General features: G+C 40.8%; 2 protein-coding genes across 9 annotated transcripts in view; both read left to right on the top strand.

Annotated features, from left to right (window-relative positions):
- Positions 1–2,036: 2,036 nt before the first annotated feature.
- On the top strand, positions 2,037–22,375 carry LOC147828743 (uncharacterized). Its single transcript, XM_087208154.1, has 3 exons — positions 2,037–2,234; positions 2,550–3,188; positions 8,018–22,375. The coding sequence occupies exons 1-3, from the start codon at positions 2,037–2,039 to the stop codon at positions 8,093–8,095; spliced, it is 915 nt and encodes a 304-aa protein (XP_087064280.1). The 3' UTR covers positions 8,096–22,375.
- The window catches only part of Tnrc6c (trinucleotide repeat containing adaptor 6C), a 125,099-nt gene continuing 102,956 nt past the window's right edge, over positions 3,188–25,330 (top strand). For all 8 annotated transcript variants that reach the window (XR_015450210.1, XM_087208396.1, XM_087208392.1 and 5 more), the window contains exon 1: positions 3,188–3,335. The gene's annotated coding sequence lies outside the window, so the exon portion shown is untranslated. The remainder of the gene's footprint in view (positions 3,336–25,330) is intronic.

Genomic DNA, 25,330 nt, shown 5'->3' with positions numbered 1-25,330 from the left:
TCCTTCTTGAGCTGACCTGAAGTTTGCTTATAGTAACGTCTTACCTTCTGGTCCTAGGTTGGTCTCCTACCTTCTCACACAATATAGCTGTATCTATTCAAGTATAGGAATCTCTAATTTTGAAGATTATTATCCTGACCTGCCTGTCTCTTCTTCCCTACACCAGTATTTTCTGCATCTTCAGCCAGTGCTCAGATTGGAGTACTTCCATCAACTGTCCATCTCCCCGAGACAGTCCCCAATTTTTCCATTCTTTTTCACACTATAGTGCCCAGAACTGGTATACTTGCTTGGGGATCTGACCTGCTCAGAGCACAACCTCTTATATGGATTACTATTTTAATGTAGATTGTGTATTTAAAAAAAAAAACAAAAGAAACCAGTTTTACTCATTTAGCTTTGGGCATGGCGCCTCCTAAAACCAGAATTTTTTTTTACAATAGTTTGTATTCAGTTGGGACTTCTCCATTCACCTTTAATTAGCAGACTTTTTAACTTAAAAGCTACATTTAGCATTTACTCTTCTTATATGTGATTTGTTGGTTTTGTTCATTTTTAACTAAGTATTAACTCATATCTAAGTTATGAATTGGTGGTGGCAGGGCTAAGAGGGTCATAGATGCCTAGTATAAATTTAGCCCTTTCACTACTTTGCCTGGGGCACTAAATTCATACTTTAGTCTGTCCAAACAGTCACTAATAAGTGACGCTGTGTTCTGCAGTCTCTAGTGCATGGTCATCTTTTGCCTCAACATTTTTGGGTCAATCTTGATCTCAAATGTTCTTTCTGCAGGGCTACATGCAAACTATGAGTCTAATTTTGGGTTCAGAAAGCAGACTGTCCTTCCTGTAGATGTTTACAGTATAATAGGAAGGGACAAGTGCTTTTGTCTGTTGTGTGTGGCCAGGTGATAAAGGGAATCAGACAGAAAGGAGTTGAAAGGTCATGGTCAGAAATTCAACGTCAAGGATAAATATGAAATGAATTTGGTTCCACATTCCAAAAAGTGAAGTTCTGCTTATTACAATACACCCAGATATTTGGACTCATTGATTTAGCAATCCACCTAGTGGATCCTGGATATTTAGATGCTGTTTTGAGCTCCTTTCTGGATATGATAATACCTCTACCTTTGAGAAATATAAAAGATGCAGGTTCTCCACAGTCAAGGATTAAATTACTGTAGATAAAATATTCAATAGAAAAGTCAAAAAAGTAGGAAGACAAAAGTCTCTATGTAAGCTGTCTGCCTTCAGATCCTTCTAGGGGATGTGGGTTTTGGGGAGGGGAAATACACTGCACAACAGACGTTTGAAGATGACTTTAGAGAGTGATCCGTGAATCTGACTACCCAAGGGCTTAAAATATGGCAGAAAGAAGAAAGGAGTGTAAAGAGCTCATGGACTCTGAAGGGAAAGGAAGAGTCGGGAGTTTGTTGTGTCTCTTTCATCCTCAGGCGTTTCAAAGCTTGACACTTGCGGTAACAAAAATTGCATTGCGAAAGTACCAGTGTGTTATTATCTTCTCTTCAAGATAGGGACACGCAGACAGGGAATGGCCTCTTACTGTACCAACAACTTTGAGTAGCACTGTCGAACCGCCACCGAACCACGGGGAACGCTGGTTTCCTTCCATGACCTTTTATGAAAATGGAGAAAATCCTTGGCTTCAAAATCTTCTCCAGACTTGAACGGAGAGTTAAAAAGGGACTCTTCTAATTGCACAATGCAACTGACCTTACCTACCGTGAATGAATAATGCGTACCGAAGAGAACTGACGGAATGGAGGATCTCGGCGGGTTACCGAGCACCGGGAAGGAACGGTGGGGTCTGGGGTTCGGTCTGGAAAGCCTGGGAGCGCGGTGGGATTGGGGGTGGAGTGTTTGCGCTGCGGGGAAGGGATGTTTCTCCGGAGGGCTGTTTCGCACCGAGAGTTGTTTGGCTCGCTGCACGGCGCTCCCCTGGGAGCTGGGGCGCGAAGGGGCGGGTTGGGAGGCGCGCGGTGAGCCGGAGGCTTCCCGGCCCCGGCTGACGCATGTACGTGCAAACACCACGGGGAGGTGCAGGGCGTGTGCACGGCACGGGCCGGACTCGCGCCGGTGCCAAGGGAGCCGCTGCAGAGGGCCAGCGCCGCCAGGTGAAAACACCGCGCAAAGCCCCGGCCCGGGACCGAGGACCGCTGGCCAGGAGAACGCGACAGATGCGCAGACTTAATTCGGAGCCCCTTTGGCCAGTGCGCTAAAGCGGAGTCACACTACCCAGAGGCAGGAGGCCAGGAGGCGACGAGGAAGGACACCGCGCGGTTCTCCACGCACCGCCTTGAAGAGCGTTAGCGCCCAGAACCGGCGCGTGTTCGAGGCAGGCGGAGCACGCAACTCACAACCCGGCGCACTCCCCACGCAGTCTGGGTAACCACAGGGCGGGCGGGTATTAAGGGGAAGGGAGGAGGCGTGGCCTGGTCTGGACGAACCAATGGATCCTGGAGGGGCTCGGGGGGGCGGGACTTAATGCAGAGCGCTGATTGGCCAGCCCTCCCTCCGGTATGCAGATACAGTGGGAGTCACGTGCCACGGGCCGGGACGACTTCCTGTTGGAGCCCGACGCGGGGCGGGGACCTGGGCGCGAGCGCCCCGTCTGGCTGGAGCGGGGGGAGGGGGGTTCTTGTCAGTTAGAGCAACAAGATGGCCGCGGTGGCAGCTCCGCACCACAGCGCGACGGCCCTGGGAGCCGCAGCCGCCGTTGCCGGCCACGCCACCGTGCAGCCCTGAGCGCCGCCGGGCCGCCCTCGGCGTGCCGTGACAGGCCGTCCCCGAACCCCGCTCTCCAGCTGCCGCCGTCGTCGCCGTCGCCGCGGGCCCGCCGGAGGCTGGGGGAGCGGAGCGGCCTCGCGCCCACCCGCCGCCGCCGCCGTCGCCGCCGCCTCCCCGGACTCGGAGGAGGAGGAAGAGGAGGAGGAGGAGGAAGAGGGCGCGTTGCGGCGTCGCGGGCACGGAACCAGACCCGCTGGGACGCGCCGCCGCCTTCGCCCTCGCCGCTCGCGCGAGGACCAGAGCCTGCGGCGCCGGCGCTGAGCGGGCCCCCGCCGCCGGAGCGCCCCCGAGGTTCCCGGGCGGTCGAGCGTGTCTTCGCCGCCGCCAGGCCCGCGCGGCCGGAGCCCCACGGAGCCGCCGCCGCGGACGGAGCCCAGGTGAGCGCGCCGCCGCCGCTGCGCCCCGGGTCCGCGGGCCCTTTGTTCGGCGGAGCCGGAGCGGACTGGCCCCGAGCGACCCGCGTGCGGCGCCGGCGCCGGCGCCAGCTGGAGGACCGGAGGAGCCGTGGCCGGTCCGGGAGAAAGGTGTGCGGGCCGCGCAGTGGGATAGGGATGATCGGAAGCGAGTGGTCCCCCCCTTTTATCCCCGCAAACTAACGCGGTGGGTGGAATTCGGTCCTCCAGCAGTCGCCCGCAGAGTGTACACTAACTGAAGGGTGGCACGTACGTGTCCACAGCGCTCGGGTTCAGGACCCCTGTGGCGTTGTTTGGGTGAGCAGAACTGGACCCGCAGGCGTCGTGCGGGCCGAAATCAGGTGCATTTGTTAACGGCGTTGCGGACTGCGGAGTAATTCCTATCCTACGAGAAGGAGCCGCATATCTGGCCCGTTATCAGATAACGAAACTGAGCGCTTCGTCGCCACCTCTGCTTTAAGGGATGCTTCATCCGCACCTTGGTGGGTGGATGAGATTTAAAGAGTAGATCCGAGGCTCTCAGAAGGTGCAGAGAATATTCGGGATCCCTTCGCGTTAACCTGGCAGAGACCGTTGGCGCGCATGGCGCCCGGAGCGCTAGGAATCCTAGCGAAGATGAAGGATTGTGCTTGGATGATGCTGTGCGGGGCAGGGGAGGAGCCGCTGAGTCTTGGCTGCACCTATTGCGTTCGAGGGCATCTGACAGTACAGTATTGGTGCTTCCGCACGCAATTATTTGAGTTGTTTCAAACCTTTGCCTCTGCCAGCTGAAACCTCCATTTGAGTGGTCTGCTCGCCGATTTCTGCGCGCGAAGTGCAGATTCTGAACTCAAAATGGTGCTCTATAGATGTCCAACTCGAGCGTCTTGCTGGAGTTGCACGTTGAACCCTCCTGGCTGGTTTGATTTAATCCATTGTGTTTCAGAGGTTCGGTTTTTCTCTTATCTGGTTGCGCGTTGATGTCCTTGGGCCAATAAAGGTAGTTTATGGTCGTCGTGGGGGAAAAGCACATCTCTAAATGTAATCTGATCCTGCTTAACGCTTATTCTTTGCAAATTATTTCTCACGGTTAGGGTCGAGTAACCTTGTGAATGAGTTGAGACGCTGGAAAAAGGTCTTGAGTGACTTCAGAGGACAGTGGTGGCCGGTTTGAACTGTGCAGAGTGCTGACAATTATGTTCATAGATTCCAGACTTCCTTCATTACTAAGTGAAAGGATAAATGATAAAACTTAGCCCCCGGCCAGATGAACTTGGTTGGCAGAGGGCACCTTGAAGAAATTCATATTCCAGTTTAACAGAGGCAGTGATAGGCTTTGAGCACTTTTCAGTGTTGGCATTCCTGGGATGCTTTCCTTGGGGAAAATGACGAAAAATCAGGTTTTTAAAATGTCTAGTTCAGAAATCTTTTACCTTAAAAATGTCTAATTCAGTTATATTATCTGAATTTTATTGTTCCTGTTTAAGGAATAAAGTAAGGTGTAAATAGTTGTAACTTTACCTATATTGAGAATATTTTTTCAACAAAAATGTTTTTATTAGTACATATTTATGTTACATAATGATTCCTCATGGGGCGTTAGTACATGTACATTTCTTTTTTTTTTTTTAATCCCTTTCCCCCTAACTCCCTCCATCTCCTGGTCCCTGTCCCATATGCAAAAGGTCTATCTTGTTATTTTCTGTTATCTACTTTTATTTTGTTTTTTATTTATATTTTGGGTTTGTCATATAAGAGAAATCATTCAGTTTTTAAGCTTATGGATAAAGTTTTAATATTTGTATTTTCATAAGAATGTTCTTAGAATTTTTTCACTTTTTCTTTCACATTTTGAATAATGAGAAATTGATAGTTCAGGAAATAATACTTAAATGATTTAATGATAAGGGTCTGTTTTTTTAAAGCCTGATTTTAACTCCTTGCTTCTATATTTCTTGTCCAAACCTATTAAGGTGTGAAATTAAATGAGATTTGACCCTGAGACTGTCAGAAGATTTAATCTTATTTCATTTGGATTCTAGCATTTAAATATTCTGGTATTACTTTTGGATACATGTAAATGCTGATTTTTAGATTTTCCTATTTACTTTTTTTTTTTTTTTTTTTGGTACCGGTGATCGAACTCTGGTCCTTGCACTTGCAGAGCAGGCGGCATAATCACTGAGCTAAATCCCCGGCCTAGATTTTCCTATTTAAAATGCTTATTATTTTTTTGCTGCAAGTGGCTTGTGAATTAACACTTTAACAAAGATTGCTTTGTAACAGGTTTACATTTATTCTAAATGGCTCCAGAATTTTGGAATAAGTTGTTGCCATTAGAGAAATTATGAGGGGAAAAAGGAATGAATTGAATTGTTCCATTGACAGCCAATGACTGAAAAATAAGTTATGTGGGGAATATATGAAACTTTAAATTATAGATCTCTCCAGCACCACTTTTTTTGTTGAACAGCTCAGCTTTGCTGAGATAAATTTGTGCTTTTCCAAATGCTGTCATCTGGCTCAGTTCCAATATTAAGTGGGAGGAGGAGGTCAGGGCTGGAATTGGGCAGCCTGTTCCTTAGTGAAGAGAGCTTTCAGTTAGGAAGAATTGCAGGGTGAAATGTCTGCAGTACTGGCTGAGAATGAAGTGTTTGCATCTCCTTGCCAACCATAAGGAAAGGAAGGAAGTGTTTTTGCTGGGCCTAGGGAGTGATGCTAACTTAACTTTTTCTTTTTAAAGGATTACTAGCAGAGGTTACTTTATTTGACCATTATTTAATGAGTATAGTGTCTTTGATGTCTTTTAAGTTCCCTAATACCATTTTAAGGTTAAAGAGCCATTTTAGACTATCTATGGGTCTTTGTGGACTTCCCCAGGAGGAACTGGATCCATTAGTTTGTGTGTGTATGTTTTAGATGACTGTTTACCGCTCAGTCAGGATTTATGGTGCAAAGGTGATATTTGAGAAGATTTTATGAGAAAGAAAATAGATTGGCTGTGAACTTGAGGCTGCTTCACATGTCAGTATTGCAGATGAGACTAATGATTTGGGGATGGAGCAAGCAAAGATTACTTAGCGAGAGCAACTGAAGCCTGTGGGGAAAGCGTGAGAAACAGGGAGAAGGAGGCAGGGGACAGATTTATAGACTTGGAGCCAGGAAAAGGATGGGTGGAGGGAGCAGGAGGTGGAGCCCCCAACAGGCTAAGCGTGGAAGGTTTAAGTAAGCTGGGAAGACTGGTTTTTGTCTGTTTGGTTTGCTTTTGTTTTCCTTGATTTAAATCTCTTTGGCTTCTTTGTCATGATTTTGAGATAGTCAAGTGGGTTTTTGCCTTTCCTTCAAGCCTCATATCAGAGGGTCTTTCCAGGTGTTAGATGAGCTGTGAGGAGCTTGCTTGGAATAGTAGAGGTGATAGTCTCTCCTGCAGAATAATAGGCTTCACAAGGAGGGAGACTAAATTTGAGTTATTTAGTGAAGAGATTTAGCATCTTGTTTGAAGATGTCCTAGATTTGAGTACAAAGAACAGAATGTCAAATGAGAATCAGCCAGTGTTTTGAGGGGAGGGTGTGGATTTTATAGGTTTTCTTGCTGTAAACCAGTCTAATTGTGACTCTTAAAATTTTTACAGATTAGCTTTTAAATAACTATGTAGCCATGAGGAGTGCCTTTTTTTTTTAACAAAGCAACAGATAGTTTACTTTAAAAAGACTTTCGTGGTATAGATGTTCCTGCAAATTTTCATCTTATATACAACTCTTCAGGATCAGAGTTGCTTTAAGATACAAAGATTACTTGCCGGAAATAACTATCTGTAACCTTGCATAAAGAGTGTATATGTGATGTAGAAATCAAGAAACATGTAATTCTTGCCCAGAGATTGCATTTAAATACCTGTTAAAATAATCATACAAGGTTTCTGGTGCGCACACCATGCTTTTGAACTGTTTATTTCTGTCATGAAAAGTAGAATATATATTTTTTTAATTTGCTAACTGCAGCGTAACAAGATTTTACATGTTAAAAGTAAAGGGGAAACCCATACCCCTTGTGCCACTTGGAGTTGTACTAAAAATGAATTCTTTTCTTGGCCTCAGATGATTTCTTAGAATAAAGAAGCCATTGCAGGGATGGAGAGCTGTTAAGAATGCATTCCTCCCATGTAGCCCTCAAAAGACTACAGAGCTGTGTGCAGAGCTAGACAATCTGGGCATCCAGCCATGAAACATCCCTGCTGCAGTACAGATAGTGGTGTGCACTCTCCTGAGCCCTCCACCCTGCAAATCACAACAGGAGGGACCCCCTGGGGAAAGCAGCCTTGGCTGCTGTTTTGAACTCTTAATATTCTGTGTGATTCTCCTAGTTCCTGCAATGCCTTGGGACCCTGATTTCCTAAGATACAGTCAGTATTAAGGATGGACAAGAACGTGGCTTCTGAAATATACGCCTCTTATAGGCCAGTGGATTTAAATATTTCTTCTTAGAAATAAGAAATATCAAGTTGTCTGCCTCACCATCTGTTTCTCTATTTTATTTGCCTGTTTGTTGCAACACATCTTTCCTACCTGCCCAAACACACATATGATCATTGTGCCACGTGCACATAGCCACGTGGCCCAGGGAGTCATCTGGAATCTGGCTTCCAGGAAGCCACAGGATTGGTCTAACGGGTTTCCATTTTACTTCATCACAAACTTTTCTGACACACACCTTTTTAAATATTTCACACAAAAATATGAAAACAAAATAGAGCATATGTCAAATATTTCTGCTCACCATCATAAGTTTTTTTTGTTTTTTTTTTTTGTACCAGGGATCGAACTCAGGTCCTTGCACTTGCGCAGCAGGCGGCGAAACCACTGAGGTAAATCCCCGGCCCTCACCATCATAAGTTTATAGCTTGTATGCTCACATAGGTGTGACCAACATCTCTTTGGATACTTACATATGATCCCCTTTGATCCTCCAGGATACAAACACCTGAATGGCTCTTTTCTCTTTAATCTAAAGACCTTCTCTGTCTTTTTTCTTTATACCTTTAGAAAGAAATATCTTTATACTTTTGTTACATTCCTCCTATGAAGGCTTGAATTGCAAACCTACAATATTGCAGTATCAAGTTAAATCATCCTCAGCAGTCAGATAACTCCTGTCTATAGTTGAGTCTTTTACCAGCATACAGACTGTCTTTTGACATAAGTTACTGATGACAGAGGCAACTTACTAATGACAAAGTGGTTATTGAAAATGTGTGCTTTGATTCCTTTTATGCCTGCAGTCTAGCTTATTAAGACTGAAATCTCTCATACCTAAAATCTCTTAAATCTGGTGAAGGTACTGTTTACTTTTTATTCCCAAAAATAATTTTTTAAATTACTCTTTTTTTTTTTGGTACTGGAGATCGATAAGTTACTCTTTTGATAAGTGAGAAAATCCTAAATTAAAATAGCATCCAGAAATTAAAGTAAGATCTGAGACTGGAAAATGGCAGCATAGTCACATCGTATTGCCTTTGCACCCATTTTTGATGGGGAATCATGTTGACAGCAGGGTGTTGAGAAGTTAAGGAGGAGAGGTGCAAAGTTATTCCTTGTATCACATTATGTTTTTTTTTTCTTTTTTCTTTTTTTTTTTTGGTACCGAGGATTGAACTCAGGACCTTGTGCTTGCTAGGCAGGCGCTGGAACCACTGAGCTAAATCCCTGGCCCACACTATGTTTTTTTCACACTACATATGAAGTACAAAAGGCTGAGAGGAAAGGGAATAAGGGGGGGAACCTAGTAGGCTTTGTTCTTCCCTGAGGCTCTGGGCTGATGTTGTAAACAAGGTTTCTTTGGTTGAGAGCACTGTGAGGGAAGTAGGTGTGGCTGTGTAGCAGCCAGGTACGTTTGAGTCACTGAGGACAGGGAATCTTGAAGTGGTGGGAGTAGTTAGTATTTGCTCCGGTCACCAGATCGCCACTTAAAAATAATCTCCACTTAAAAATAATCTTCAAGGGGTGGGGGATTTAGCTCAGTGGTTTCGCCGCCTGCTGCACAAGCGCAAGGACCCGAGTTCAATTCCAGGTACCAAAAAAAAATAATAATAATTTTCAAATAGTTACTGCCATTTGAACATTTACTATGTGACTGTGCACCAAGGACAAGAGTGTTATTTAATCCTCACAACACTCCTTTAAAGTGTTGCTTTTAGTCCCATTTTACAAATGAGCAAGTGGAGACACACAGGAGGAAGTGATTTCCACAAGGTATTAAGAGGGTAGAATTTAAACTCTGTACACCTCAAAGCCCTGCACATGAAAATAGCTTTAAAGCCTTATAATTAATCTCACTTCCTCTACTCTGTGTTTTACCAATCCAGCTGCTAGTATCAACTAGATGCTTTTTGAGCCCTTTCTGTGTGTTCACCCATTCCTTAGCAGTAACACATAAAATAGGTACTGATTTTCTGTTCATTTTATAGATGGGGAAGCTGGGCTGATGGGATTGAATAATTTGCCCAAAGTCAGAGCCTTGATTAGGATATCTAAGTCCTCTGCCAGAGGCTCCACTCTCTCATCTATTGTGTTGCCTTCTAAGGCATGAACCTGGTTATGTGGTTCCTCGTTTCCACACAGATTGAATGTCTTTGTGCAGTGACCACAGTGAAGGAGACAGACGTCTTCTGGTCCTCCTAGAGCTGTCCTGCTAGGGATGGCAAGAGACGGGCACCAAAAACATGCTAGAAAGAGCTAGCAATAAATGTTTGAAGGAAGCCACATATGTATATAGGAATTTGACAAAAATATAAAATGGTGTATAATTATATAGCCATATACCAAATTCCCCCTTGAGGATACAATATCAAAACATTAGATGCTTGGAAAAGTTCAGCTGCAAAAGAAATACTTTACTTATATTACTCGACCATTTCTTAAACTTACATGACCAATGAGCATGGTTTTCTCTCCATACTACCTTTAAATTGAATGGAATGGACTTTCGGAAATGCAGAAAGTGCCTAGTTGTTCACAGGAAGGGGAAGGTCTGTGAGTTAGTGTGGCCAGATAAGACCTGGCTTGAAATGCATTTCAAAAGGTCTAATTTGCCTGAGTGGAAGGGATATTCTATAAGAAGATGAACGGGCAACCCATGTTTGGGGAACACTTTGGCAAGGGCCTAACATAATGCCTGGGTCACAGTAGGGATTCCATACTGTATATTTATTGAACAAATGAGCACTAAGACTTAGCTGTAAGTGGAGTTTTTGTGTGGGTGGTGAGGTTCCAAAGGGGCTGTATTAGGTAGAACAGTGATTGTTTGCCTAAGTGGGAACTCCGTGGTGGTTGTGAATGGATGTGAAGTAAACCAAGTGTTAGATGAAAAACTGCTCTTGAGCAGAGGTACAGGATTATAACTATGGCTATTGTACCAGGCTGTGTGAGGGAATGCAAGGGTGGATGAACATAATGGTGGGGTGGGACTGGAAAGTTGTTAGAATCTGCAAGACAAAGCAACACACAGTGTTTGCTGTGAGTTGTCCAAAGGAATGAGTTCTAAGAAGGCTAGGCAGCTAGTGCTTGCTGCTCTTCCTGGAATATACCAGAGAGACTTTAATCCTAAGAAGATAATGTTGGGCTGAGGATGTAGTGGAGGGCTTGCCTAGCACACTCTGGTTTTGACCCCCCAGTTCTGAAAGAAGAACATGCTAAAATGTTCAGTTAAATACACACAGTTTGTCCTATTTAGATACTGACCGGGAAAGATGATCCATAAGATACCAGTTTTAGCAGGGGTGGTTGTATGAAGTTGTGTTCTGGGGTTGAGATTTGACGCTCAGCATAAATCCAAGCATGTAATGAGCCATGTAATAATAGGGTTCTGCTGTTAATTATGGGGAATACTTTCAGTGAAATAGAAATTTTTTAGTATCATTCCCATAACAGATTCTGAAGTCAGACCTTATATACTAGTCCCAGATAAATTGTAGACTTTATGGGTAATGGACTATTGACAGAAAAGAAGAGAAAATTAAAATCTTCAAAGTTGCAAGGAAACGTAAGATCAGGTTATAATATAAATAATATAGCAGCATCAGTAGCAGTTGTGTTGAAGTTGCTACAACTTTTTAAAGGTTAGATAAATTTAATAGATTCCTTAAATGTAAAGCAAAATAACAAAACAGACTTTTTTCTTTTTTACGCCTTTAGAGTGGGCCAGAAAGCTTTAGAGCAGACAAAAATAGTTTTCATTTTGTTACAGTCAAGGAATAAGACTTTTAACCCTTGTATGTTTGTATATGGCATGAGTTTTAGACTTGCTTGGGCATTCTTATTTATTCTCCCTGTTCATCTTAGACTTTAAAACCCAGCATAGTCTCTTACAGATTGATCCAAAAAGCCCTTATTATTGTGATCATATGTTTATTATATTGAGGTCACTAGCAGGAATAGTATGTCCATTTTTTTGTAATCTCCACAATATCTATAGTATTTTATATATATTAAGATACAAATTTTTAGTTTTGAGTCATCTGTCTCTTCAGTTGTTTCCACAGATGATCATGGGAGAAGGGAGATTGATAAGTAAACTTATCCTCTGTTTTTAGGACAGTGGCCAAAAATATTTTCAACTAGTCAGCCCATCATGTGGGGATTCACCTGCTGTTCAGAGGATGGAATGTTAGGGGATGAGCCTGTCTTAATAGCCATTGTTAGCTGGACCCAGATGTGGTGGCACACCTTGTAATCCCAACACTCAGGAGGCTGAGGCAGGAGAATCCTTGTGAATTCAAGGCCAGCCTGAACTACATAGTGAGACCCTGTGTCAAAAAATTCCCCAGAGCCAGGGATTTAGCTCAGTGGTTCCGCCGCCTGCTTCGAATGCACAAGGTCCCGAGTTCAATCCCCAGTACCAAAAAAAAAAATCCCCAGAAATGGCCATTGTTGGGTCAGCATTTTATATGGATACCTGGAAGAATGGGCAATTAATTCCTTTCCCTTGACACGCCCCTGAGCATTGCCCCTGACTAAACTAGAAAGAAATAATGCATAGTATTTCATGCAGACATCCTCAAAATTTTATGTTTGATAGATAAGTTACAAAATAATTCCTAGTTTGTCTTTCCCAGATTTGATGATGATCTTTAGATTGTCATCCAGTGCCCATTGGAAAAATGAGCATTATAAGGAATGGGATCATTCTGGCTAAACTGGATTGTCTAGTTAGCATATATTAAACTTATTTTTTTGGTCTTTAGGGCAGACTATGGAAGAAATAGGACATTTTAAAGAATACCTTCAAAATTATTTTTCTTGAAATCATTTTATGTTGACTCATACTTTTAAGTATGGTACTCTTAGCAAAAGCTTTAGATGTATTTATTTCTGGTGTTGAGGATCCAGCTGAGAGCCCCACACGTGCTATTTAAATCACATATACGAATGCCCATTTAACCTTACATGGCAGAATTTTAATTAGGTAAATCCTAAAGCCTAAGAATTTTTTTTAACTTGTGATATTTCAACAAAAATCTTGAAATTATTGAACATCAGTTGCAGAATTCAGCCTTCAGGAGTGCTCAGAAAAGTTCCCAGCTGTTCTGTTATACTACCTCATTTAGACTGAGTGATCTGCATCATCTTTAAAAATCAGAAATGTTTGAAGCCCCACATTTGATCTGCAGTATCTGACCTAGTCAAAAATTTTTTTGGTCAAATGTTATGTGTGTCTAATGGATTGGGAGTTCACAGCACTAAATAGTACCATTTTGGGTTCTGAAATTAGATTGAGAAAACTGAAACTATTTATAAGAAACATTATTTATATTTGAAAAACCAGGTGTGAATTTTCTTTTTTCCCTCACTTCTAACTGGCATTAGGAATGTAGCTTGGGCAGGAGTGTGCCTGTGAGGCAAACAGAGCTCATGGCTTTTTTTTCTGCCACAGTGGCAGGTTTTTCTTGACGCGTACTTGAAAGTTAACATTACTGAAAAATTTAAGCCCACTTAAAGGAATTCTAGTTTTGATCCAGGTTATAAAAAGTGGGAAGACATTTCGTTAAGAAAAAAAAAAACTGTCACCTTGAAACTGGAATGCTTTAGTTAATGGAGTAAGCTGGAAGTAAGATGCCTTTGATATATAAGAGCAGCATATGAATGGGTGATAACTGCCTTTCTTCTCTCTAATTCGCCTACTTCCTATTCAGTCTCAAATCTCAGTTGGAAAGCAGTTTCCCTCACTTGACCCATTTTTCTTCTGCACTATATCTTTTTGCTGGTCCTTCAACACAGTTTGCAGGAATGGAGTGTTACAAGCCTTAAAGACTCACTAGGTAAGGAAACACAGACACCTGGTGTGGAATAGGTATACTGTCTTGTTATTTCATTATTTGGCTCTCTGTGTTGGCAAAATGACAGTTTTATTTTTTTTACTTCTGTATCATGGTTTTCAGAAGAGATAGGTGTTAAGCAATTATGATTGGTAGAGAAATATATAAATATGGAAAAAAATAGGTGGAATGAGAGTACAACTCTTAATTTTTTGTAACATACACAGTTTAAGAATGTTGGGCCAGGAATGTAGCTCAGTGGCACAGTACCTGCCTGGCAAGCATAAGGCCCTGAGTTCAATTCCTGGTACCAAAAAAATAAAAAAAGAATGTTATAATTTTTTATTAAAATATGCTACATATATAGAATAAACCTACCATGAATACATCCATTGATGTCCATCTACAGACCCAAGTCTTCTGAATTTGCTCCCTCAGTTATTCTATTAGTGGTGACATTATACATATCTGTTAGTTATAGATACATAGATATGCTGTCCTGTGATAACATTTATTCACATCATTGGCTTGAGTGCTTGAATTGGCTTCTGTTCTCAGCAGATCAAATTCTAAATTTACTAAAATACCTAATATCAAGCCAGTCTTTTTTAACGAAACATTCTCTAACTCCTGGTAAACTTTCATTTTCTTTTCTTTTTTTGGGGGGGGGACTACTGGGGATCTAACTCAGGACCTAGTGCTTGTAAGGCAGGCGTGGTGCCCCTGAGCTAAATCCCCAGTACCAAACTTTCATTTTTCTACTCACACCTTGGGTAATCTCATTCAGCCTTGTGACTGTAAGTACTGTACCACACATACATAGATGGTTCCCAAGTTTAATATTGCCGACTTAGACTGATTCCCCAGGCTCAAGTTGATAAAAGGTACATATGAAAAACATGTAAAACACAGTAAGTTAAAATACTTTAAGGTTGAATGACTAAATGGTTTCTCCCAAAATCTGAGAACAAAACAGAATTGTCAGTTCTCTTTACATTTACTCAGCATTGTAGTGGAGACTGTAGCCTGTGTAATCAGGTAAGAAAAAGTAATAAAAATGTCTAGATTACAAAAGAAGAAGTAAAACTGTCCTTGTATACAGATGACATGATCCTATCTGTCAAGGAGATTTTCTGTGCAGTAGCACACACCGGTAATCCTAGCTATTCAGGAGGCTATTCAGGAGACTGAGGCAGAAGGATTGCAAGTTTAAAGCAGGCCTGGACCCTGTCTCAAGGGGAAAAAAATGACTGGGGATGTAGCTCAGTCCTTCCTGGGTTCAATCCACAATACCAAATAAATAAGCAAAATAACGAGAGCTGAGATGTAGGTCAATGGAGGAGTACTTAACTAGCCAGTGTGGCCCTTTCGTCCATGCCCAGTACAGAATGGAGGTGGGAGGACACTAAGGAATCCATAAAAAAAATTGCTACATGAAACAGATTTACTAAGGTCATAAGATACTCGATATTAAAAAATCATTTGTGTTTCAACATGCTAGCAGTAAATAGTTTTAAAAAGATTATGGAAACTTTAATTCACTACAACATCAAAAGGAACTAAAAACTTGGGCACAATTTTTTTAAGTACCGGGGATCGAACTCAGGACCTTGTGGTTTCAAGACAGGCTCAGTGCCACTGAGGTAAATCCCCGGCCCTCTTGGGCACACATTTAACAGAAAAAATAAAAGATGTTTACATTAGAAACTGCAAAACATTGCAGAGAGAAATTAAGGCAGATCCAAAAACTTGGAGAGGCATTCCATGTTGATGAATAGGAAAACAATATTGTTAATACAGCAATCCCCCTAAATTGATCTGCAGATTCAGTGCAATCCCTATCAAAACCCCAGAAAGCACTTTTTGGTTTTGTTTTTTGCAAGAATTGACAAGCTGATTCTAATACTTGTAGGTAAATGCAAAAGACTTAGAATGGCAAAAACAACATCAACAAATGACAACACTGAAAGTAATTGGGAATTCCTAATTCCCATACTATGAAGCTTAGTTAAGATAATGTGATACTGGCATAAAGAGAGACATAGACAAATAAATCTGAATTGAGCATTCAGAAATAAACCTTTCATTCATGGCCAGTTGGTTTTAGTTTGTTTTGTGGCGGTAGAAATTGAACCTAGGCCCTCACCCATGCTAGGCAGGCACTCATTCCTGCCTGTGAATTGGGTTTTTTAATAAGGTGCCACGATAGTTCAGTGGGAGAAAATAATAGACTTTTCAACAAATGATGGCTTAATTGGTTAATCACATGCATAAAAGATTATTTAGACCCCATCTCTGTACACAAGAATTAACTCAAAATGGATTATAGACCTAAATGTAAGAACTTATACAACTTTAAAGTGGTGGTAGGGAGGAGAATTCTCATGACTTTTGGTCAGACAAAATTCTTAGACAAAGCAAAACATAGTTTATTTTTTTAAAGTTGATAAATTGGACTACATCAAAATAAAAACCTTCATACTTCAAAAGACACTGTTAAAAAAATGACATCTAAATAAAATAACATTGTGCTTCAGAAGACACCTTTAAGTAAATGAAAAAATAAGCCACAAATTGAATTTACAGATCATATACCTGATGAAGGAAAGAACCCTTATAACTCAATAATAAGATAATATCCCAGTTTTAAGGTAGGCATAAGATTTCAGTAAGACCTTTCACCAAAGGAGATGCGATAGCTAATCAGCATCTCAGATACTTGACATCAGTAGACATTAGATGAGTTAAAATTTAAACTACAATGAGGTGTACCACTTCATATCCACTAGAATAGCTGCAGTCAGAAGACAAGTGATAACAAAGATGTGAAGAAATGGAAACCCTCATAAGGTGCTGGTTGAATTGGTTGACTCAGCTCTTCTCTTAAAAGTTCAACATAAGCCAGGCGTGGTGGTGCACACCTGTATTCCCAGCATTCTGGAAGACTGAGGCAGGGGAATCACACATTTGATCCCAGTCTGGGTAATTTAATGACTGCAGGGAGAGTCTGTCTCCAAAAAAAAAGTGAGCTATAAATTCACTGTACTATCCAGGAGTTCTGCTACTTGTCTAACCCAGTCCAAATAAAAACGTGTGTCCACACAAAACACAAATGTGAATGTTATTCATAATAGCCAGTAAGTGGAAACAATCCAAATGTTTATCCACTTGTGATTAGATAAAGGAAATGTGATTGGATACTAAGTGAAAGAAGCCAGATTTCATTTATGTTATATTTTCACAAAGTGGAAATCTATAGGACCCAAAAATACATTAATGGTTGTCTAGGGCTGATGAGAATGTAGATTGGCTACAAATGGGGACAAGGAATTTTTTTCTACTAAATTTGCTTTTTATTCAACTTACAAACACTTCTTTATACCTGCACTCATGGAGCATCACACGGCAAAAACAGGAGTTTTTTTTTTTTCTCTAGACATTTTTCTTTTTCTTTTTTTCTTTATTATTTAAACATTATTAAAAATGAGAAATTTGTATTCACAAAAAACTGTACATTATCAAAAGTCACTAAAACTCTACATTTGGTTATGTAAAAAGTCCATCCCTTTTGTTATAAAAAGAACATGCAAACTTATTGGTGTTGATGATGTAGTTTTTTGCTGTTACCAGACTGATAGGGGAAGGGGTAACAAAGGGACAGAAGGTGAGCTGTCTTTTATTTTTAACCTGCCTTCCCAACCAATTATTCTTGTCAGTAGAGAAAATCCACCTAACTCAAGGGGCAGTGAAGATGAGCACACAGTGAGAAATGGTCCCTCCGGTTGTGCCCTCTCCTTGCCCACTTCCACCCCCAACCAACCTGCAGGATGCCGGGTCCTTAGAGAGAAATGGAGCTGAGAGGAGGACACAGAGCAAGGGCAAGTAAGACCTCACTCTCCCATCCACCCCACCTCCAACAGTGACGGTTAATGTACAGCATTTTACATCAGCGGAAAACTGCCCCGGGGAGAAAGATGAGCCCCAACAAAACAGTTCCAAGCATGGCAAGGAATCCTTGAAAGAAAATATGCTAAACCCAGATTATGATTATTAGGCTCTACAACTGTACATTTACTATAAATTTTTTAAGAGAGAAAAAATAGCTTTATATCTTAAAGCTAGGTGCATGTTAGAATGGATATACATTTTAACTTATTTTTTCTTAAAAATATAAGGGGTGTGCGTGTGTGTGCATGTGTGTGCACCTGGTTTTATCTTGTGTTTGCATTACCCTTGCCGTTTAATGTTCTGTATAGTCAAGGTGATGATGGGTTAACAGTACCGGTATTAGCAAGTATTATATCTTACTTACATGTTGTGTTTCCAAGAATAAATTTTAACTGAGCTATTTAAAATTCATAGTTCTAGGCTGAGGATGGTACCTCAGTGGTAGAGTGTTTGCCTAGCACATGAGAGACCCTGGATTTGCTCCCCAGTTCTAAACAAACAAACAAACAAAAAACCACAGTTTTTAGAGTTTACAGAAGAAAAAGCTCAGACCCACAGAGGTAGTGTGACTTGCTAACCTCAGACAGTCCTGGATTCAAACCTAGGTCTTGAAGAAAACTAGTTCTGTACCTTTTAGCTTAGATAAATGAAGAAAAGAACAATTTGTAAATAAGATTAACAAGCAAGCATTTTTTTTGTTTTTGTTTTTATTTTTGTTTTTGGCACCGGGGATCAAACTCGGGTCCTTGCATTTGCGAGGCAGGGGGGCAGAACCACGAACTAAATCCCTGGCCCAAGCAAACATTTTTAAAGTTTATTTTGGCAGTAACTGAAGCAAGGCCAATTATAGAAATCAAGATAAAAAGAATTACTCAGTTGGCAAAATTGAAATATGATTCTTAGGAAGATGAGAAAAATTCTTCCAATCAGTTGTTGCTAGGGGCACTGAAAACAGGTACAAACACCTTCAGGTAAAAAATAATAATACATTTCAAAAGACTCAAATTCCTTGTCATCCTTGGTGAAATTTTTTTAAAAGTATAAATATTAAGGGTTTTTCTACATAAATTAATCTGCACATATTTAAATATACCATTCAGTATATTTTAATGTATGTAAACACCTGCAAAGACCACCCAGGGCCTTCATACTAGGCTACATCTTCATTCTTTTCTCATCTGCCCTCCCCTACCCTACCCTCCCCTCTCTTCTGTCCCTCTTTTTAAAAAAAATTTCTACACAGCATCTCCATAAGTTGTCCAGGCTGGACTTGAACTTGCAGTCCTCCTGCCTCAGCCCCCCAGAGTACTGGGATTACAGGTGTACACTGCCATAATGTCTGGCTTATCTTTTAGTCCTGACACACATGACATTTGAGTGAAAACTACCATCCTATCTTATCATTACTTTATAAAATAAAAGACATTCTCCTGCAAAGTAGACAGGGTACCATCTTAGAGAATAATTTCAGAAATTAAGTAAATTAAATGTAACTATGAAAAGTTTACCTGATTATCTTTATTTTTCTCATTTCATGGAGTTATAAAACTTCTGTATTAGTTGATAACTACTGTTCAAGGACCACTGTATGGGTATGTGAATTGTCAATTCTGAGTTCCATTTCTAGGACTGCCACTTACTAACTAGGTAACTTTGGGTTTTTTATTTTTCTGAGTCTTTGTTTGCCCAGCTGGAAGAAGTGAAAAATAATGCACACTATTACAGGGTTATTATAAGGATCAGTGAGCCAGTGTGTAAGTTTCTCACCTAATTGTAGGCACACACTATCTTTCCTATATTCAGCAAATATGCAGTCTATTCCTTATTGTTTCACATTTGCTTTGTAATTATCTGTTTGTGTATGCATTACTGTAATTTTAAAGGAGTGACTCAGGTCTAGACCATGGTATTATTTTAACACTATCACGAATATAACCATAGTAATCAGTTTGGTATAAAACTGTCCTGTGACATTTAATTATCTTAATGCATTGATGTTGGGTTCTTCTGAGTAAAACTTTATTCAGTAAGATCAGATGCCTAGTATGCAGTCACTCTATATGTAAAGCTTAGCTTCCCTTTTATTTTAGAGGTATTAAAAAGAAAAATAATGGAATGCTTACTCTCTTGCTTCTTGGCATACAAACTGTATGGCAGATGGACAGTATCTTTCTTACGGTTCTTAGACTTTCTCCCCTTTATAATAGTTACATGTGTGCCTTTTCTTCCTTCTACTAGATTGTAAACTCCTTGAAGGCAGGATTCACATTTAATGTTTTTTATAAAACATGGTTTGATTTATACATGATAGACACTCAGAAATACTGCTTGATTGACTGAATACCCATATATTCATATGTGTTAGATTTCTCTGCTGACTTCTGGTAACAAGCTGTTTTTGAGATTTGATGACATGTGGGTGATGAGGAAGGTATAGTGAGCAATAATATTCTATTTTCAGTTCCACTAATGTCTTTTCTCCATACCTAACCTCCATAACTTTAAAGTTTTGGATAATGAAAAGCAACTCCCCATCTCAAAAATAATACTTTTTATGACATGATATAGAGCAAAAAGACAACTTTTTAGGTCAAAAAGAAATCAGTGTTTGTTGAGCCCTACCTTTATGCTAGGAAAGGATCTTAACTTTGTAGGAACTCACAGTCCCATTGAGAATCCAGATAATCTAAATAGAATAAGGAAGAAATTTTAATTACAAAAAAATGTATCTCCTAGGGGAAAGCAGTGTAGCTCAGTGGTAGAACATGTACTTAGCATGTGTAAGGCCCTGAGTTCACTCCCCAGCACCAAAAAAATAGGAAACCAGGGATGAGGTGGGAGAGTCTCCTGAAAGTTTCTCCTTTTCAAACTTTCAGACCTTATATTTACTATGTAGGTGCCCTCAGAACTTAAAAAATAAGGGATAGCTATCCAGTTTCATGAAGCTAGCTTAATTATATCATAAAGCCATAAAAAAGGATAGCTAAAAAGCTAACATTCAGTTTTTTAATTTACCAGAAAGTAGAATTCATCAATATTTTAGCGAACACATTTTTTTTTCTTCTTTTTTAATACTGGGGATCGAACTCAGGCCCTTGCCGCTTGCGCAGCAGGCGGCAAAAGCTCTGAGCTAACTCCCCCGGCCTTGGCTGCTTTCTTTTCAAACGTCTTCCTTCCCAACAACGGTCTTTCTTTAAAGGAACTGCAATTTCTTCCCTTACTTCCTGGCTGGCTATTACTATCACCTCCCCATTGGGAACCATCTGTGAGTTCTGTCTCAGTTATTCCAGGAATCTGTCCACATCTTTATTTAAGTACTCTTTTTTGTTGTTGTTCTTTCTCTGTTTTGCTTAGGGTGCATCATTTTTAAGGGACAGCCTACTGGCTCCAGATTGTTGATGCTTTGGCAGGCTTGGGCTCCTTCCCTACAGGGTGGACCTTCATGTCCTCCCATGACATCACTGGCAGGGGTCTCTTGCTATTCATGGTGGTAACTCACACCCACTGGGTCCCATTGGAGGGACCTTCTCAGTTGCCTGCAATCCTCCAGAGCAGCTCTAATTCATCAGTGTTGGTATTTCTTTAAACCCTTGTTCTAAACAGAATTTGAGACAAATGCAGCAGCGTATTAAAACAATAGTTAAGACCAAATAAGATTTGTCTTTGGAATACAAGAACTGTATTACTGTTCTGCTGCCATAGTAGATAAGTAAGGAAATTCGTGGGACTATTGCAGTTGCTTCCTAGAGAGTCATTCAGTGCAAGTCACGTCCTTTTGGACCTCTGCTTCTGGCCAGGGCAGACTACCTGTGTCAGACTTACCTGCTACTGAAAAACTAAGGAACTGTGGATTCTAGGGAGATAATGAAGGCAGCTGTTTGAAAGTGTTGGAAGCTAGTGCCAGTGCCCTAGGGACTTTTGAGAAGGGTGGTCTAAAAATGCAGTATAAACATTTGCTGCCACATGACCCTTCTGAGGCATTTACCAACCAAAAGCTCTGACTGAAGTAGAGCCGAAGGCTATGGTTAAGAAACTGAATAGGTTTTTCAGTAGATACTTGAGGCTGGTGGAGTTCAAGGATGACAGTATGAAAAACACAAATATACCAGCTTTGAGTTGGGAAGCACTCTTCAAAAAGCTACTTTTTACTCTTGGAGTAGGATGAACCTAAAACCAATCTTGAAACCTCTGAATCAGCTAGAATAGATTAAAGTGAATCATACCACCTCTCAAGTACCTGTTGTAAGCAAAACTAAATTCTTTCTAGAGGACAATGACATCATCTAGAACCTCACATTATCTACACAGTTTTTCACATGTGAGACCAATAGACAAACACTAGGCATATAAAAAGTTCAAACATCAAGAGAAAAAATAAGCATCAAGGTCATCCACCAGAGATACAGATCCTAGGGTTGGTTGTCAGATGATGGACCTGAAGGGAATATTGATTAATATGGCCAATAAATTAAATGACAAGTGGAAAATTTCAGCAGAAAACTGGAAACTGAAAAAATTTTAAATAGAAATTAATTAGTTGACTGGAAGATAGACCAGAAGGAAATATCTATGGCCAAACAGAGAGACAAACGGATAGAAAGTGAAAATAAAAGGAAAACAAAAATACACAAGAAACAAATGGGATACTGTTTAAAGTACTTATAATTAGAACATCAGAAGGAAAAGAGAAAGAATAGATTAGAAATGATATTTAAAGAGATAGTAACAGAATCTTCTAAAGTTTACATGAAACTATCAAGCTACAGGGGCCAGGGATTTAGCTCAGTGGTTCTGTTGCCTGCCTCACAAATGCAAGGACCGGAGTTCGATCCCCGGTACAAAAAAAAACAAAAAAAGCTATCAAGCTACAAATTTAAGAATCAGTGTAGATCTATGTAGATAAAAACAAAACAAGAGAGAGAAAATTGCTGAACAAAATCTTAAAATCAGCCAAAGGTACAAATCAGCATGCTGATACATGCCTGTAGCCCCAAATTACTACTGGGGAGCCTGCGACACAAAGATCTCAAGTCCAGGAGTTTGAAGCCAGCCTGAGCAACATTAGACCCTGTCTCATAAATAAACAAAACAAAAGCCAAAAGAGGAGAAAGATACATTACCTTTACAGGAACCGCAGTAGGACTGATTATCTCCTTTGCTGAGGAAGTGGAAATCAGAAGGCAGTAGAACAATGTCTTCAATACGTTGCAGGAAAATAACTGCCAATCTAAGTACCAAGCAAATGAAGTACGAATAGATATTTTCAGACAGAAAGAAACAAAAGCTTCAAAGAATTCTCAGCAGATTTACTCTAAAGGAACTATAAAGAAATTCTTCATGTAGAAGAAAAATTATTCCACATGGAAATATGGAGTTGCAAGAAGGAGTAAAGAGCACTAAAAGGATAAACCGGTGAATGAATCTACAGTAATATTAATGGTATAAAACAGCAAAAATAATGACAGCACCACAAAAAACTGGAAGAAAATAAATATAGTTTAAATGTCCTAAGGTCTTTGTCATTTGTCTTGGACTCTGAGTCAGGGATACATGGTGTCATATATAAGGCAGTCCTTCACACTCAGGTTTAGTGAGAGAATCACCTACTGTGATTCTGATTCTGATTCTGATTCTGATATTGATTCTGATTCTGATTCTGATTCTGATTCACCTGCCTGTGACCCAAATCAAGCCTGCTACTTGTTTTAGTAAGTAGCAGTTTGGTGGAGCACAACTATGCCCGTTAGTTTAAGTATTACCTGTGCCTGATTTTGTGCTTGGACACCAGAACTGAGTAGTTGGGATAAAGGCTGGGGTCCACAAAGTTTAAAATATTTACTATATAGCCCTTACAAGAAAATGTTTGCCATCCCCTAGGTCAGAGATGGTGGACCTTTTAAAGATGAGTGTCCAAGCTGCAACCCCAAACCCAGTTATTTATTGCAAAGTGCCAACACTGCAATTAAACCTGAGTACTGAGGTTTTAGTTTAGGAAAAATAATTCATATGTTAACATCTTCTGTCTTAAAAGAAAAGCAAATACAGTGACTCACGTGCCATAGATTCGCCAGTACTGTTCTAGGTGTTGTGGACTGAATATATTTGCCACCTCTCCCCTCCGAATTTGTATGTTGACATCTTAACCTCCTATGTGATAGTGTTAGGAGCCGGGGCCTTTGGGAGGTATTTAGGTTAGGGCAGTGGAGCCCTTGTGAATGGGATTAGTGCCCCTTTAAGAAGAGACTTGAGAGCGCTCACTTCTTTCCCTCTGCTTTCTACCATGTGAGCACAGAGGGCCGATGAGCATCCACAAGCCAGGATGAGGCCCTCACCAGACTCTGACCAAGCTGGCTGGACTTCGTACCGTCCAGAACTATGAGAAATAGATGTTGGTTAAGCCATCCAGTCTGTGATATTTTTGTTAATAGCATCCAAAGCTGACTAAAATATCTGTGCAAGACATCCATTGTATGTAATGAATTTACTTCTTTTATCTGTAATGGTCCAAGCTAAGTCTCACCTCTGTTCTTATGAAACAGCTTTGAGCTACTCGTGCCGTCAAGGAGGTGTGGGGCTGTCCTGTGGACCAACTCTGGTGTGTACCCTCTGCTAGACCCTTCTTTATGTCCAGCTGTGTGTTCTGTGGAGGCCACACCCCTTTCAGTCCTGCCTGGAAAGAGCCTCTTCTCTGCTCTTAGTCCTCTCTTCCTCACACACACCTTTCAGCTTGGGTTAATATATGCTTCCTACATTTGCCCCTTCTGGACCCCTTATAAACCTGTTTTAAAACTTGCTCACTTTCATTAGGCAACAAATCTTTATATCAGATTATAAAGTTCTTATTACTAATATGGTCTCTGGCTCCTGAGTGTTCCCTGACTGTTAAGACACACTGACAGTACTATTTAATCTTTAGCATTGCCTCCCAAGTCTAGGCCAGGTAAAAAGAAAGATGTATTGGTTTTCTGTTGCTCTATAATCACTTGCTGCATAACAGATATCACAAATTCAGAGGTTTAAGAGCAATACATGTAGGTCACAGTTCTGTAGGCCAGATATTTGGCAGGGCATGATGAACTCTCACAAGCCTGAACTCAGCTGAGTTCCTAGATGGAGGCTCTAGAGAAGAATCAGCTTCCAGGCACATCCTTGTTGCTGGCAGAATTCATTTCTTTGAAGTTGTAGGATTCAGGTCTTTGTTTCCTTGCTGGCGATCAGTGCACTGCTCTCAACCCCTGCTCCCTGCCTTATACCCTTCATCTTCAAGTCAGCAACTCTGTGTTGAATCCTCACCATACTTTGAACTTCTGGCTTCCTCTGTCTCCTTTCTAAACTCAGATCATGTAATTAGGTCAGGGCCACCTGGATAGCCTCCCTGGTACATGAATTACATCTGCAAAACCCCCTTAAAATAGTACCTAGATTGGTATTTGATTGAATATCTGGGAGAAGGTAGGTGTTCACCAGGGGCCAAGACCTTTAGAGAGATATTGGAATTCCACCTACCACAGCATAAAATAGAAATAAGGAGGTTAAAAATATGATTGTAATTGAGATTGTATATCTGCAAAACCCAGGATGATCAACTTAAGTTATCTGATATAGATAAACCTGTGATTTTACTGAACAGCTATGATAAATAACCATTTACACAATACATAGACTATCTAGTCTTATACGTAATAGCAGATTTAAAAATTATAAAATAACAAGATGTGAGCTCAATGTGAAAGGAAGTAAATATGAAGAAAATGAGCTGGGGGTGCATCTCAGTGGGAAAATTGTGCTCAGCGTGTATAATGCCCTGGTTTCCACCCCTGGGACCAAAATAAGTAAGAGGAAAATGACAGTGACACTCAAATAGGGAAA

This window comes from Heterocephalus glaber, unplaced genomic scaffold, assembly GCF_053883595.1.
Source record: "Heterocephalus glaber isolate CG9 unplaced genomic scaffold, H.glaber_assembly_v1.0 deba00000937, whole genome shotgun sequence".
NCBI classification, from domain to species: Eukaryota; Metazoa; Chordata; class Mammalia; order Rodentia; family Bathyergidae; genus Heterocephalus; species Heterocephalus glaber.
Note: the sequence above shows the minus strand (reverse complement) of the source record. Positions and strands in the feature narration are given on the sequence as shown.